The 17,485-nt window shown below is 42.9% G+C and overlaps 1 protein-coding gene across 2 annotated transcripts in view; it reads right to left on the bottom strand.

Annotated features, from left to right (window-relative positions):
* AP3B1 (adaptor related protein complex 3 subunit beta 1) overlaps window positions 1–17,485 on the bottom strand; it is a 288,775-nt gene that overhangs the window by 103,693 nt on the left and 167,597 nt on the right. The window contains exons 16-19 of one of the 2 annotated variants that reach the window (XM_062212530.1): window positions 13,870–14,056; window positions 12,762–12,892; window positions 4,537–4,648; window positions 1,189–1,342 (exon numbers count right to left, since the gene is read on the bottom strand). In XM_062212530.1, coding sequence (XP_062068514.1) covers window positions 1,189–1,342; window positions 4,537–4,648; window positions 12,762–12,892; window positions 13,870–14,056 — 584 coding nt within the window. The remainder of the gene's footprint in view (window positions 1–1,188; window positions 1,343–4,536; window positions 4,649–12,761; window positions 12,893–13,869; window positions 14,057–17,485) is intronic. The other variant, XM_062212531.1, reaches the window with a different exon arrangement.

Genomic DNA, 17,485 nt, shown 5'->3' with positions numbered 1-17,485 from the left:
AGCACACCGATTTCTGCGATCTGAAAAGACAATGTACACACTGAGTGAAAACTCTGCCTTTCCATAAACAAGACACTGTTTACAGACCGCATCACCACAGCTACCGTGAACCTAAACGACAGGTCACAAACCCACAGCTCCGCTGCCACAGTGGAGATCCCAAAAACATTCAACCCCTCGCATCGAAGATAAGATTTTCCAGGTAAAAGTGTTGTTTTACTATGCATCACTCCATTCAGATGGTAAGTACTGTTTACCCTTCTGCTTAGAGTTTCAGATGTTCATCTAATGAAAAGAATTTACTGGTAACTAGGTTTTTAACTTTGCAATGATGAAAAGCCTGTATTAATTTAACCTACAGATTTCATTTGTTCTGAACAGGAAAAACAATATAAATCACTTTTAAAATCATTAAATCCTGACTTAAATTAATAAAGTCATAATTAGGGCATTATGCTGTGTTTGTTACGGAAGTGGCAGGGCGAGCTGCTTTAATTACTGTCTGTAATAAAAGGAGCAGAGAGCGTTCTGTGCCCCATCAGTGCTGTCAGCCACGACTGAGCTGAGCCGCGAGCTCACCAAGCAAGCGGGCGGCACTCTCTCAGAGAAAAGGCCAACATGTAGGCAGAAGCCACCCGGTGACCGTGGTGGGCAGAACAGTCACACAATCCAAGGTATTATCCCCAGTGACTCAACGTTTCCGTGACACTGTAATACACTGTAGTGTTGATGACGAGAGGACTGGAAAGGCACTACCACTTTAACATTCTCTGGCCATCTTCCTTCACAGTCCTTGACTCTCATACCTGGGTCATAATCTTTTTAATATGACATTATTTAGGAAAATCAATTGTCTTAGTTACATAATGGCAAATTGTTGAAGGATTTAATTTTAGCCATCAGCAAAATTGCTACAAAAGGTAATTAAGTGTTTCACACCTACTGCTCCACCACTTAACTCAGCCTTCCAAGGTTATACCAATTTTCAAAATGTAACCCTAAGATGTGTTCAACTTCAAAATGAAAAGGAAGCATTCTGAGCAGTAGGAGAAGGCGAATTATTACCACCTTAATTCTAAACGATTTACCATCTATTGGGGAAAAGTCCATATGTTTCCTTACTCTGTGAATTGAAGGGAAACATCACCAGGAAACAGTTCTTGAAGGAAATCCTGACTGGGAATTTACCTCTTGGCTCTGGTTTTCCAGCTCTTCTTGGCTGTCCGTTTGCTCGGTCCTTCCGGCTCGCTGGCACTCTCAGCCTCCTGCTCGCTGGGAGAGCTCTCGCTGTTGTCCTCACTGCTGTCTCCTTCCTCTTCACTTCCACTTCCAGACTCACTCTCTGAGAAACACAAGGATTCCTGTGATTTACAGTCATTTAATTACACATAACTGCAACCGTCAGTCTGCATCACAAGGGAAACCAGATGCTGGATCCCTGCTCAGGAAGCCCCCTTGCTCACCGTGTCCCAAGTCCTCACCCCTCCCTCAGGCCCAGGGCTCCCTGCAGTGGGCGAGCTCAGTGGGAAGGAGGAGATGCTCTGATAATGAGCAGAGACAAGCAAAGGTGGACCAGTAAACCAAGCTACTTCTCAAACCCATCAGCATCTAGCCATGGCAAAAACTTGTTCTGGAAGAGCTACATAATCATGATATATGTACAGAGACATAATTCTGAATTCTGCCTGTAATGGGAAATTTTATTTACAGAAAAAGAAGGGCAACATTTCCTTAGGAACAAATTTTCAGGTGGAAATGAGCCATTCCAATCATCCCCCAAAAGTTCTGAGTTTGAAGACACAAGCAAAATTACTAATTAAAGAATTTTTATTTATTTTAGCTAACATGGGTTTCCACAGGTCTAAAAGATGATAAAATTACACATAAATGTTTTATGTAGGGGCTGGTGCTGTGGTGTAGCAGGCAAAGATCCCATATGGGAGCCAGTTTGAGTCCCAGCTCCTACACTTCTGATCCAGCTCCCTGCTAATGACCTGGGAAAAGTAGTGGAGGATGACCCAAGTGCTTGGGCCCCTCTTCCTATATGGGAGACCCAGAGAAAGCTCCTGAATCCTAGCGTTGGACCCAGCCTCAGCAGCTGTAGACATTTGGGGCATGAAGCAGCAGACAGAGGATCTCGATCTCTCCCTCTCCTTCTCCCTCTCCCTCCCTCCCTTTCCCTTTCTCTCTGTAATCCTATCTTTCAAAAAATAAATCCATTTTAAATAATGCTATACAGTACATTTACATGAATTTTTTAATGAAACATAATTTCTTACTAAAATGATGACCGGACGGAGCTACACACACCCTGGACAAAAGGAGAGCCTCTGTCTGTGATGTCTGTGACGGTTTCCTGAGGCAGGAACACAACCATTAATTAAAGGATTATTCTAGTATGTAAGTATTATCTATTTGAGAAAGTTTATTTATGTATCTCAGTGAAAAGCTGGGCTGCCCCAACTCTTGGAGAACAGCTCACAGTGGGTGAGAGCAGAGGTTCCAGGCTGGAATGGCTAGGCTCACGTGCTGGCTCTCACTCACCAATGCAACCTCTCTGTGTCTCCACCTCCTCTCAGCCGATGTGGGTAATACCACTGGCTCCTTCACAGAGCTGTTGTGAAGACTGAGTGATCTGAAACATTCACAGGTGACAGGAACAGCACAGTGCTTGCCACAAGGCCAGACACTCACTACTATCCTGAACTTTATATAAACAAAATAAAACTGCTAATTGAAGGATGTGAAGTTTTTACACATGTACTTATTAACTCAAATAACTGGATTATATTATGAATCATGGAAGGAAACTACAACAACTAAGTTACTCTCTTATGTTATTATGTGGGATTTAATCACAAATATACGGTCTAGTTCACTGAAGGTATCAGTATTTAAATTTACGAGTGACTAAGATTATTGAGGAAATCTGTTTATTCTCAGAAAGATTTGCTGACTGCAAAACAAAACCTCAAAACTTTTTTTGAAGAGTTATTTATTTGAAAGACAGAGTTACAGAAAAAGAGAGAGAGAGCATTCATCTGCTGGTTCACTCCCCAAAGAGCCTCAATGCCTGGGCCTGGAAGCCTGGAACTCCATCCAAGCCTCCCACATGGACAGAAGAGCCCTACCCGTGGGTCATCATCTGCTGCTTTCCCAGGCGCATTGTCAGGAAGCTGGATCAGAGGTGCAATAGCCGGAACGTGAACCAGCAGCCATATGGGATGCAAGTGTCACAGGCAGTGGCTGAACCTGCTATGCCACTATCAAACCTCTGACTTCTATGGGAAAAGCTATTTCTTCCCCTCCTGTAGCTACAGTGGAACTCCCGCCACATGACTCACTACTGTATGCAATCAGATAAACCCATGAAAAGCCATGATGTTAATGGAGCATTTTAGATACGTATGGAAAAAGGTGACTTATCAACAGGCACAGCTCATGACAAACACCCGCAGCGCATAGAGAGAAGCAGCAGACACGCAACTCCTTGAGCAGACCTTTCTCACTGGTCTATAGCATTTCTGAAATTCAGCATTTTTAAATGCTTACTTTGAACACTGAGGTATTTTCTCCGTTTTTGGTTTATTACATCAGAAGTTAATGTATGCGGAGTAATTTAACAGATACTGAACACCAAGACTTTCCAGGAAGGCCAAGGGGAAAGACTATTGTAGAGTAGGGTAGCTGATGATCAAGTAATCACAAGGGACCTTGGTTCTCCAAGGAATAAAGGTTCTACAGAAAACTGGGTGTCATCTGGTCTCTGTGCCTACGTTAACTGCTACTTCAAGTGCAACTCCACTAAGCTTTTTGTTACACAAATCACATACAGAATTTCAGTACTGAAGACTTGAGAAAACACTGAACTTGACCCCTTCAGTCATCAGATAGCTTCATCCTGCTTGCATAGCTGGAACCCTGTACCCTAACCCTTCTCATTTAGTATGTTCATCGCACACGCTTGCCCTCAGTCTTCTGGACTGGATGCTTCTTTATAGTACACAGATTTAAAAATTTTAGATTTTCCTCTGCACAGGTTCTAAATAAATAAATGAGGACAAAATGAAAAAGGTCCAAAATAAACTACGTTTTATTAAAGAAAGTTACTTTTAAGGACCCCACTAAATACTTATCAAGTGTAAAATCACACTTTTAGCATGAGTTTCTATTTCAGCTCTACAACTTACCAGCTTTTTGTCCAGGAGGCAATGTTAAATGAGAAGAGAATTTGTAAAAAGTGATTAGAAATTACTTTTAAACGTAAACGGTAAGGGCCGGCGCTTTGGCGCAGCGGGTTAACGGCCTGGCCTGAAGCCCAGCATCCAGCATGGGTGCTGGTTCGAGACCCGGCTGCTCCTCTTCCCATGCAGCTCTCTGCAAGCAGCAGAAGATGGCCCAAGTCCCTGGGCCCTGCACCCGTATGGGAGACCTGGAAGAAGCTCCTGGCTTCTGGCTGCGGATCAGCGCAGCTCTGGTCGTTGCAGTCAATTGGGAGTGAAACATCGGATGGAAGACTCTCTCTCTCAGACTCACCACTCTCATCGCTGCTGTCAGAGGAATCCTCTTCCTCTTCAGACTCAGAATAAAATTTCTTAGCAGGATTCTCTTTCTTTGCTTTTCCTGCTGGGGTCCATTCTTTTGTCTGCTTACACATAAATAAATAAAGATAAATAAATAATTATTAAAGGATTCAGACTTACGGCAAACAATCATTAAAACAACCACACTGGGGCCGGCGCTGTGGCGCAGCGGGTTAACGCTCTGGCCTGAAGCACCGGCATGCCATATGGGCACCAGTTCTAGTCCCGGCTGTTCCACTTCCCATCCAGTTCTCTGCTATGGCCTGGGAGAGCAGCAGCAGATTTCCCAAGTCCTTGGGCCCCTACACCCACGTGGGAGACCTGGAAGAAGCTCCTGGCTCCTGGCTTCTGGCTTCTGATTGGCGCAGCTCTGTCCGTTGCGGCCATCTGGGGAGTGAACCAGAGAATGAAAGACCTCTCTCTCTGCCCCTCCTTCTCCCTGTATAACCCTGACTTTCAAATAATAAATAAATCTTTAAGAAAAAAGAAGAACAACAACCACACTGAACTCAGAAGAAACTTTAGGGTCCCAATAGAGAAGTTAACTGTTAGAAGGCCTAGAAGTAAGATTGATGCAATTCATTTTTTGTTTTTAAAGCTTTATTTATTCATTTGAAAGGCAGAGTTACAGAGAAAGAGACACAAAGAAGAGAGGGAGAAAGAGAGCAATCTTCCATCCGCTGGTTCACTTCCCAAATAAATGGCGACTACAGTCAGGCTGGGCCAGGCTGAAGCCAGGAGCCAGATGCTTCATCCGTATTACTCACAGGAGTGCAGGAGCCCAAGCACTTGGTGCCATCTTGTGTCACTTTCCCAGGTGCGCTAGCAGGGAGCTGCATACAAAGTAAAACATCCAGGACTTGAAGGAATGCCAGCATCACAGGCAGTGGCTTAACCGCTATGCCACAAAGCCAGCCCCCAATTCATTCTTCTTTCTTTTTTTAATTTTATTTATTTATTTGAAAGTCAGAGTTAGATAGAGAAGGAGAGGCAGAGAGAGAGAGAGGTCTTCCATCCACTCGTCTACTCCCTAATTGGCCACAACGGCTGGTGCTGAGCCGATCTGAAGCCAGGAGCCAGGAGCTTCCTCCAGGTCTCTGACGTGGATGCAGGGGCCCAAGGACTTGGGCCATCTTCCACTGCTTTCCCAGGCCATGGCAGAGAGCTGGATCAGAAGAGGAGCAGCCGGGACTCGAACTGAGAGCCCATATGGGATGCCGGCATTGCAAAGTGGTAGCTTTATCCACTCTGCCAGAGCGCCAGCCCCCCATTCATTCTTAAATACAGGCTCACTCAGAGCCCATTATGTTAAACTATCTTACTTAATAGACAACTTTAGACACTTTTGTGCTGCTTGGCCCTCAGAAGATTTAAACTACAGTAATACAGCTTAGAATAGGTGAGGGCAACTACAGGCAGATGCAATACTAGCAAGGCAGACGCAATAATAACAATAAAAGATCAGAGTTGACAGCTTGATACTGACGTAAAAGAAACAGAAAGAAAACAAACTATCTGGTGTAGGCCATAAACTACTCAACCACCCCAACAGGCTATCTTGGGGTACCCGGGACTTCGCTCACAGCTGAACTTCCACCTGGAAGCCCTCTACCGCCGGATCCGAGCCACCTTCCTCCTGGATGCCCGAAGCAGGCTCCTACCTGACTGCTTTGCTTTCTCCAGGCCCCTGTCCAATTCCAAGCACAGAATGAGCCTATCAAAACCTCCTGGGTGCGAGACACAGGGGCGGCTCTCGGCTCACTCAAAGAGGGTGAGCCCTTCCAAGTCTGCAGGACCCAGGACTGCTGCTTCCTGACTGTCCCTCTCCGGCCCACTCCAAGGACACCTCCCAACTCCCCAGCTGTCCAAGGACACCAGGACACCTCCCAACACCCCAGCTGTCCAAGGACACCAGGACACCTCCCAACTCCCCAGCTGTCCAAGGACACCAGGACACCTCCCAACACCCCAGCTGTCCAAGGACACCAGGACACCTCCCAACTCCCCAGCTGTCCAAGGACACCAGGACACCTCCCAACACCCCAGCTGTCCAAGGACACCAGGACACCTCCCAACTCCCCAGCTGTCCAAGGACACCAGGACACCTCCCAACACCCCAGCTGTCCAAGGACACCAGGACACCTCCCAACTCCCCAGCTGTCCAAGGACACCAGGACACCTCCCAACACCCCAGCTGTCCAAGGACACCAGGACACCTCCCAACACCCCAGCTGTCCAAGGACACCAGGACACCTCCCAACACCCCAGCTGTCCAAGGACACCAGGACACCTCCCAACTCCCCAGCTGTCCAAGGACACCAGGACACCTCCCAACACCCCAGCTGTCCAAGGACACCAGGACACCTCCCAACTCCCCAGCTGTCCAAGGACACCAGGACACCTCCCAACACCCCAGCTGTCCAAGGACACCAGGACACCTCCCAACACCCCAGCTGTCCAAGGACACCAGGACACCTCCCAACTCCCCAGCTGTCCAAGGACACCAGGACACCTCCCAACACCCCAGCTGTCCAAGGACACCAGGACACCTCCCAACTCCCCAGCTGTCCAAGGACACCAGGACACCTCCCAACACCCCAGCTGTCCAAGGACACCAGGACACCTCCCAACTCCCCAGCTGTCCAAGGACACCAGGACACCTCCCAACACCCCAGCTGTCCAAGGACACCAGGACACCTCCCAACTCCCCAGCTGTCCAAGGACACCAGGACACCTCCCAACACCCCAGCTGTCCAAGGACACCAGGACACCTCCCAACACCCCAGCTGTCCAAGGACACCAGGACACCTCCCAACACCCCAGCTGTCCAAGGACACCAGGACACCTCCCAACACCCCAGCTGGTCTCATTTTCATCACTGTTTCTTGCCTCACTTTTGAAAAAGTAGAAATATTAGTTACTTTCTAATATTCTCCCGTGTCATTTACCTAAAATGTTTCTTTGTTACTTTATTTGTGACAGATAGAAACAGCATGTCCACTCCCTGAGCGCCCAGGAGCTGAGAATTCAGCCCAGGTCTCCCACGGAGCCACAACCTGTCCGTCTCCCAGGTATGCATCAGCAGGAAGCCGGGCTGAGAAGCAGAGCTGGGATTTGATCCCAGGAACCCCAACATGGCATGTGGCCATACCAGGCAGTGTTTTTTTGTTTTTCGGATAGATAGAGTTAGACAGTGAGAGAGAGAGACAGAGAGAAAGGTCTTCCTTCCGTTGGTTCACCCCCCAAATGGCCGCTGTGGCCAGAGCTACGCAGATCAGAAGCCAGGAGACAGGTGCCTCCTCCTGGTCTCCCATGTGGATGCAGGGGCCCAAGGACCTGGGCCATCCTCCACTGCACTCCCGGGCCACAGCAGAGAGCTGGCCTGGAAGAGGGGCAACCGGGACAGAATCTGGCTCCCCAACTGGGACTAGAACCCGGGGTGCCAGAACCGCAGGTGGAGGATTAGCCTAGTGAGCCGCGGTGCCAGCCCCCAGACAGTGTTTTAACCTCTGTGCCTAATGTGTGCTCCTAGGGTTTTTATTGCCTTGTTTTTTCAAAATGTTGCTCTGCTCTGTCCTTGACAGAATGTAAGCTTCTGGAAAGCAAGAACTTTTAATATTTTATACACTGATGTAGCCTAAGTATGTTTACTACAATAAATATAAGTTATATTTCTGAGCCTCTTAAAGATTTAAAATATTAAATTCAGAAAATATTTGTTTAGACTTAAGAAAAATACAGATTTGGTGTCTACTGATATTAGTTCTTAAAAACTTTAATACATTAAATTGCTGTCATAATTGTGATCCAAGTTTCACCAAGAAAAAAAATAAACCATATTTTATAGTCTCTCTTTTAAAAAGCAGGGAAGGGGCTAGTGCTGTGGCATTGTGGATAAAGCCACCACCTGCAACAATAGCATCCCACATGGGTGCTGGTTTGCATCCTGGTTGCTCCACTGTTGATCCAGCTCCCTGTTAATGTGCTCAAGGGCCTACACCCCTGACACTCATGTGGGAGATCAGGTTAAATCTCCTGGCTTCAGTCAGGCCCAGCGCTGGCTGTCTCAGCTATCTGGAGAGTAAACCGTCAGTTGGAAGATCTCAGTCAGTCTCTTTCCCTCCCTCCACCAGTAACTCTTTCAAAGAAATAAATCTTAAAAAGTAAATAAAGAACAGGGAGATACATAAGGTCTCAAAAGCTCAAAATGTATAAGACACACTTGATTCTTGTGTGCGCATTTGACTTTCACTCTGACCCAGTCTCTGCCAGATGGCATGATTTGTTGTTAAGCAACTGACAGTGTGGCACAACAATGGCCCTCAACAGCGGACGCACTCACAAACACCTGAGAATGGTTTTGAAAATATGACTACAAACAACAAAAATATTAATACTACAAACGCCTGAGGTTCTGACTTAATTGACGTGGTGCAGTCTGTCCTGGTTTGTTTAAAGATCTCCACAAGATGAATAACATGCAGCTATGGTGGAAAACCACTGCTGCTTCAAGACGTAAGCTGTAGGCCAGCACCGTGGCTCAATAGGCTAATCCTCCGCCTGTGGTGCCGGCACACCAGGTTCTAGTCCCGGTCGGGGCGCCGGTTCAGTCCCGGTTGCTCCTCTTCCAGGCCAGCTCTCTGCTGTGGCCCGGGAATACAATAGAAGATGGCCGAAGTCCCTGGGCCCTGCACCCACATGGGAGACCAGGAGAAGCACCTGTCTCCTGGCTTCGGATCAGCGCAGTGTGCCGGCCACAGTGGCCACTGAGGGGGTGAACCAATGGAAAAGGAAACCTTTCTCTCTGTCTCTCTCACTGTCCACTCTGCCTGTCAAAAAATAAAATTAAAAAAAAAAAAAAAAAAAGAGGTAAGCTGTAGCAACCTGGAAATCACTGTTTGGACAATAGCAGGAAAATAAGGAAAAATTACTTGAGCATATTTGAGTAAGATACTAAGATAAAACATCGGCAGTACTGCTCATATATGTATGTAAAATGTCTCCATGGGCGAATACAGATGGCATTACATAAATAAAGGGCTTCTATATTTAATAAAGTCTAAAGTTCTTACTTCTCTTAAATCCAAATAAGTCTGGTAAAAAGCTAACCTGATCTATGCTGTAAGACTAATTCAACAACTGAGCAAACTGGGCTCCTGTGCTCACAATGCCGTGGGGTCTATACTCCTGGAGTTTCAGGTTTTAAAAGAACAACCAAAGCATTTTCGTTGTTGTTATGACCGTGACAGCTGTGTTACTTGAAGTAAAAGAGAACAGCGAAGCAGGAGAAAAGAGTGGCACCGACTTTCAGGCAGGCAAAACTGAGGAAGGAACTATTCTCAAGAACTAAGAAAAAAATTCTAAAGGATCTTCAAAACTTAGTGGTATAACGTACATATGCGAAACCTTATATCCTGGAAATGGTGATGTGTAATTCAAAGTGACTTCCATTGTCAAACTGACAGGTACCCTGTTGTTTTTATTAAAATATCAGATTATCTAAACCTGGGCCAATTTCCTTACAAAGTTGTATTTCACAGCGATGACATTTGGTGCTGCAAGATCACTTTAGAGTAAAACTGGAAAAAGCGTCTATGATGTGCAGGAAACACAGTGAAATGACGGGGTACTTGGGGCAGCAGGACCCAGAGGATGTGACCCCACTTTCTGCACTGCTACAGCAGCATTTGGAGATAAAACTGTTCACATGACTTCTGATATTCAGTTGTATCCCTCGTAGTATAATTTTTAGCCAGTATGTCTCAGAGACCAATTGATTAAAGGTGTTTTCTTCATGGCATCAATGGATAGTGACAGTTCTCTTCAATCAGGTTCGATCATTATAATCATTCTCCATAACAAGCTACCAATTATTAATTTCAGGAATGTACAAAACAGAATGAAAAAAAAATCTGTTTGTTTGTTGCACTGGACAAGCGAAAGTAACAGAGAAAATGAGTTATTTAGCCATGCCCCATCAGGCAGAAAACACTGAGGAGCCCACAAGAAAACCAACCAAGCAACACCAACCTACCAGCCAATACGAGGTCGCTGCCTAGAGCAAGTGAAGTTGCCCAGCACTGCTAACAATTCCTGAAAAGACAAATTTTCTTTGGGGGACATTGAGGTGCCATGGAGATGAGGAGAAGGTAGAAGTGGAGGAAGCTAAAAAGCTAGTTCTACTTATGCTAAAACATTGTTCGCCCAATAACAGAGAGGGACAGATCCATGAAAACAAGAAACAGGGAGACCAGGAAATCAGCAGGGTCTAGCTGCAGAAAAAATCACACCAAGGAACATTCTCTTCATACTCTAGCATCTGACAAATAAGGCGACTGTTTGTGAAGAGTATTTAAGTTTACGCAGATTTAAGTGACAATCAACAAACTTAGTTGCAAGGAAGAAGACAAAGACACACAATTAGTTTTCCTAACTTTCACATATTTTTAAGCCATATCTCAATACAGACAATTTGTCATAACAAAAAAATGATGGTGTTAAATACAACAGATAATAGGTCTGTAAATCAGCGCAAGTCTCTCTCTTCATGTTACATAATACTGAGTTAAAGCATGGACAACGGATTCTAACAGGGCTGGAAGCCCATGTCTCTCACTTACTAGCTATGTAAACCTACACAAATTACTTGGGTCCTCTAAACTTCGGTTTCTTCATCCGCAAAGTGAGAAAAACAGTAACCATCATTTGTGATCACTGGAAGGTTTGTAAAACGTCATCCCAGTGCAGTCAGAGCATGCTAAACGGAGCTAACATTAGTTATGACTGCTTCTGGCTGTGGTCCAAAGTCGGGATGTTTAGGTAGTTAAAGAGATATTTCTCAGAATAATCAAATTACATGGCTAGATTCATTACAGAAACTATATTTAAAGCAATAAACGGCTTCTTCTATTGTATTTGGCTATGTTATTTTTATTTGTTTTTATCTGTTTTAAAAGGTTTTCTTGTACACAGACATCTTTCATATGTCAATCATACCCTAATAAAATCGGGAAAAATAACTTATGAGAAATCTCAGTGTGTATAGTCAAGTTGCAGTATATTGGATTAATATTTCAAATTCAGAATAAAAATTTTTCTACAAACTAGCAACGAACATTGGGAAAGTCAAACTTTTTTGATTGATGTAATTCTACTTTTTTTTTTAAGACACTTAAAAATTTAGAAAAGCAGAGTGCCACACAGAGAGATAAAGACTGAGATAGAGATCTTCCATATTCTGCAACACTCCCCAACACCTGCAGCAGCTCGGCTCAGCCAGCAGGGAGGAACTCCATGCCGGGACCACAGGGACCCGCGTACCTGAGACGCCATCATCGCCTCCCACGGTGCGCTGAGCAGGACAGTGGATGAGAGGTGGAGATGGGACTAAAACCCAGGCACTCTGATATGGGACGAGGACACCTCAGGCTGCAGGCTAACTCACTGCCCACCATGTTGGCCACTATCAATTCTACTTTTTACTGTACTAGATACATTTCACGTAGTAAATCTCTGAACAAAATTAAAAGCCCCCATCCTTGTTTTTTCTTGTTTGTAGACCAAAAACAGATGGTATTGAGAAAGAATGTCAATTCCTCTATGTTAATGGCCACCATTTTTTAGAGATCTGGGAAAAGAGAATCTGCAGTGTGAAAGCACTGTATCATTCATTTCAATTGTGATCTGCTCCAAGGACATTTCTGGTACACAGGGCTCCTACCTGTGTCTAGGCTTCACTTACAAACAGGCTCATTAGAAAACTCAGATAAACATTTTACATGGCCTTTTTGGAAGAGAACAGCAACAATCATTTTAACAAATATTGACAGGAGGTTTACAAATCTCTAAACAAAGTAGAAAAAACTCAATCTGGTGAATTTAAATAACTTAGGGACTGCATCTATACAGTTACAAATGCAGAAGCACAAATGTGGGTGGCGCCAATGCAGTGAATTCAATTCTGCATTTCTCTGAAGGGAAGGAACAGGACACGTACAATGGGGGAGGGAAACTACAGTATTTAGTCCTAGAAAGGCCAAGTGTATATGACACATCGCATCCAGAAACACTAGAACAACGTCCAATTGTCAAGTCCCCAGAAAGCTTACAAACACAACAACAGTTTTCCCACAATCTCCTGTGGCTGGAACAAAAATAATTTTAGACAGGTCAACTTACCAACTCCACTATTTCCACATTTCGAACTGATGGATCGGGCGCCACTTCTGGCCAATTAGATAATTCCAGGTACCCAGCGGCTTTAGTATTGAGAGTGTGAGATAAGGTGCCGAGCTGGAAATGATCCCTATCTATTAAAAAATAGAGGAAAATATAAAATAAACAATGTGAGCTGCATATAGTAGAGAACAATAATAATCAGAACTCAAGGTAATTGGCATATTACCTCAAATGTCAAGGAATAAATATAAACTAGGAAGCTCTTCATAGGTCAAAAAACTGATTTCAGTCCATAGATTACAATAATCTCCCCCATAATGGTCAATAAAAAAGCTAATCAGTCAGTGTGTTTAGAGGTGTTGCTCTGAAATGTAGCTTCTCTAAAAATTACTTTACTGTGAATATTAAGAATGACAGCACAGTTAAACAATCCATATACATGTCTTGGCACAAACACATCCAGAATTTTAATAGTTTTTTCCTACAGAACTGAATTGTTTTTATCACTTTTCAGCAATTAAATGAGAAACAAGGTGAAAACCTAGGTATACAAATAAAATGAATGCATATAATCAGTTGGAATAGCTACTTGTTAAACTGATAAAAATATTTAATTAGTCCTTTTAAAAATTTGGGACAAACAACTCAACCTCTCTGTTTAAAAACCAAATTTAAATATAAAGAGATATTTTTATGAAATAATTTCTTCTAGAAATGTTGATGTTATTGTACATGGAATATTTGATAAATCACTAGGAACATGACTTACGTTCCACATAACACTCTCTACTTAAAACAGAAATGCAGTCAATATTTACAGGAATAACACAGCCGTTACCCATTGTTAAGCTCATTAATAGGAACAAAATCAAAAGGCTTGAAATCGTTTGTAAATAAGGCCTAAAAAAACCAGAAATTTTCTTTAATTAAAAAAAAAGTTGCTCTGGAGAACAAATGAAAGAAGAAAAAACACACAGCTCTTCAATGTCTGTATATGCTAATCATTTATATTTTCTAAGAGATAAATTTTAGGCAGTTTAGAAGTGGGACACAGGGCTGCCAATTTTTAGGTGATATGCACTGAGCAGTTACAGTCTGATAATAATACCTTTAAAAGGAGACTCAAGGAGTGGTGCTGGTTTCTGTGCCAGGAATATTTTTTTAGCATATTTACTTAAAGCTCCGCTCTTCTCATTCGGAACAATAAGCTGCCTAATAAATCTTGTACGGTCTCTGATGTCGTAGTTCTGATCATACTTGCCGAGATTTAATATGTACTGGGTAAGCAATTTTGTCTGTTGGAAAAAACCAGAACAAGACGAGAATACAGTTATTTATGATTATTGATAACTCTGGATAAACATATTTAAAGAGGTAATAAAAATGAATGGTTATGTCAAACAAATGTTGTTCCGCAGGGAATATGCATTTCTAACACTGCAAATGGGATTCCGAAGCCAACGCACATGTCCTCTTCTGCCTGGGGAGGTGAACGCTGAGCACTGAGAGGCAGCGTGTGCTAGATTATTAAATCGCTGAAGTGGAGAGAAAGGCATCATTAAAAAAATAATCATATATGGCAAACCCGCTGAAGGGTCTGCCTGAGAATAATGAATGTGGAAATACAACTAAAAACATGGCACTCAAAACTTAATCGGAAAAATATGCAGGACATCAAAACATCAGAGAGTATTAGAGGCTGGCACACGGCTTCTCCTGAGGTGTGTTTTATGAAGAGATACTGTCCCTGGCTCTAGCAGTGTGTGCACTCAGTTACTTTGCCCTGAATTATGACCCATTAGAGCAGACACATGAATCACTGAGCTGGATTACTGCAAATTATTCGCAGTGCATTTAGCTGTTACTTTTTCATAAAAGCAAGCTGCTGATGCCCTCTGGAAACCAGGATGGAAGACTTCTTCCACTTCTCCCCATGCTGCTTCTAGCTTCTAGCAATACTGGTCATTTATTTACTTATGTAAGGGAACAACTTATTACAGCAGCTTTTAGACCGTAATAAGACTCCCCCAGTCAATATACGAAATGCACTACATTAACATATATTGAGATAATTTTAGTAATTATTAAGCCAAAATTGAAATTTTATCACAACACGTCTATATTTTTAACAACAGTTATTTTATTGAAAGCAGCATAGTTTTAATTTAGAAGGCTACACATGTAACATTTTTATTAGAGGTTAAAGAGGATTCAGAAATGGGGAAAAACTGAACTGAGGGACAGCAGATCCTTTCACACACATTAGAACAAGACAGACACAGTCCAGGAGGGCAGAGCTAAGCACAATTCTAGAGCAGTAAGCCGAAGCACAGGCACAGTGTGGTGAAGCCTTTTACAACAGTAATTGGTTGGAATAAGTGATCTGAAGAGAAAGCAACCTCCTTTCAGTACCAGGGCATTTAAAACGCATTAACGTAGTTTTAGTAAAGCAGAATGATAAAAAACACAAGTGAGAATGTTACTAGAGCTATTCTGAATTTGGTTGTCAACAATCGCTAGACCATGTTGGTTCAACTACAGGGTAAGAAAAATTCTATGGCCCATTTCTGAAGACAATTAGGAAAACAGTCACCAAATGAAAAATACAACTCAAGAGCACGTGGTACACTGAACTGTCTACCTGGGGAAACCTTTGAGAAACCCATTCTACCATTCATTTTCTCCAAGAGTGAGAATTTACAAACAGGCTAACTCTAGAGTCCATTACAGGGCTCAGATTTAGAATCTGCAACTGAAGTAAATAACAGAAATTAAGCTGTTAATTCCAACTAATTTTTTGAGTTATCAGAGTGGTATATTTTGTTTATATTTCTTCTCCCCAAAATTAATTTTCAGGATATAAAACTTTTTCTGTATATTAAGACTCTACTGAGAGTAAGATAAGGCACCCAAAGTAATTCAAATTATATCATTTAAAAATATATATTTACTGACTACAAAAGTTATGTTGGTATGTTTATCAGTTTTATTAAAACATTTTCAAAAGTAAAATTTTTTAAAACACAAAAGCTGTATACAGATGCACAGCACCAGCAGAATGGCTACTGAGCACATCCACGTGCAGCACGCTCACCACTCCCCCTGCGATTCATCTTCAGCACCAAGCTACTGCCAGTTCGCTCAAGAAAATGCTTTTCAAGTGTGCTATCCTCAAATGTTTGTTAAAAAATAACACTGCCTACAATCTTTTTCAAAATTAATTTTGTAAGTAATTATAAAACTGTTGACATCTTCAACTTATTTTTCTCTGCAGACGATAATATTTTTAATGGAGAAAGCACTGTTTACGGTATCGCTGAGGAACCTAGTAAGCTAAGAGAAAACCCTGTTGCTGGAAGAACATTCTCGTTTTGCTTTTTTATTGGTAGTTATAAATCTTTCAAACTTAAATAGCTTACATTCCCCTCTCTACTAAATGCAGGGTTTTTTGGTAATTATTTTTATGAGACAAAACTTTGAAATAATTCATTATCCTTTCTTAAATATTTCACCAGATTTAAATACTGCAAAATCAACAGCCTTCTCTTCACGCTGACCCAAAATATAAGCTCCCTTAATTAAAAACAGAAGCTTCATCAAGAGTCTCCACTACAGCGAGATAGTAAAGAACTTCCAGCTAAATCCCGAGTTCTCATCTTTCCATTTGCTCGACAGATAAATTTTAAAGTCTGTTGCTTACAAGATCTGGTTCTAAAACATGCTATTCTAAAAATTTTCAAAACCTGGAGGCTTTGGTATTCTTCCTGGTGATACTTTAAAGATTTCTAAATGATTTTTTTTTTTTACTGAAATCTAACCAATGTACATATATCAGACTTATTTATGAACAAAAATTTTATAAGGCAATAGAGGACACACCGGTTAATCCCAAAGCAATTCTAAATAAAAGCCTATTCCTAAATCCGGTGATAACGCCCAGCAGGCAGAGTGACAGAGGGAGCAGTCAACACTCCAGGGCTCTTCTGCACAAGCACCTGCAGCACCAGCCCGGAGCAGCCCTCAGCCTCACTGCAACAAGCAGCGTCTGCATGTACCACAACCAACCCCAACACCTCTGCTCCAGTGCCCCCACTGTAGCAAGAAACTGATTTTACCCCGTCAACAGCCTGCCAGCAAAAACAGATACTTTTATCTTCAATGCTGGGGTTTTTTTTAATTTACAACAGCATTTACAGCATTTTTGACAGAAAAAATTTCCAAATGCTTTACTGTGGTTCCACATACAACACTGACAGAATATACAAATGATTCAAACAAAAAAAGGTTAAACTATTATTGGAATGAACTGATTTCTCTATTTCAAAACCAGCCATTTGGGGGGGCTGGCGTTGTGGCATAGCAGGTTAAGCCTCCGCCTGAGATGCTGGCATCCCATATGGGCACTGGTTCAAGACCCAACTGCTCCACTTCCAATCCAGGCCCCAGATAATATGTCTGGGAAAGCAGTGGAAGATGGCCCAAGTGCTTTGGCCTCTGCACCCCGGTGGGAGGCCCAGAGGAAGCTCCAGGCTTCAGGCTTCAGCCTGGCCCACCCCAGGCCAATGCAGCCATCTGGAAAGTGAACCAGAAGATGGAAGACTGACTGATCTCTCTCTGTCTCTCCTCCTCTGTAACTCTGCCTTTCAAATAAAAAATAAATCTTAAAAAAAAAAATAAAACCAGCCGGCGCCGCGGCTCACTAGGCTAATCCTCCGCCTTGTGGC

Source organism: Lepus europaeus, chromosome 15, assembly GCF_033115175.1.
Source record: "Lepus europaeus isolate LE1 chromosome 15, mLepTim1.pri, whole genome shotgun sequence".
Classification (NCBI taxonomy): Eukaryota; Metazoa; Chordata; class Mammalia; order Lagomorpha; family Leporidae; genus Lepus; species Lepus europaeus.
The sequence above is the reverse complement of the archived record's forward strand: the minus strand, read 5'-3'. Positions and strand labels throughout refer to the sequence as shown.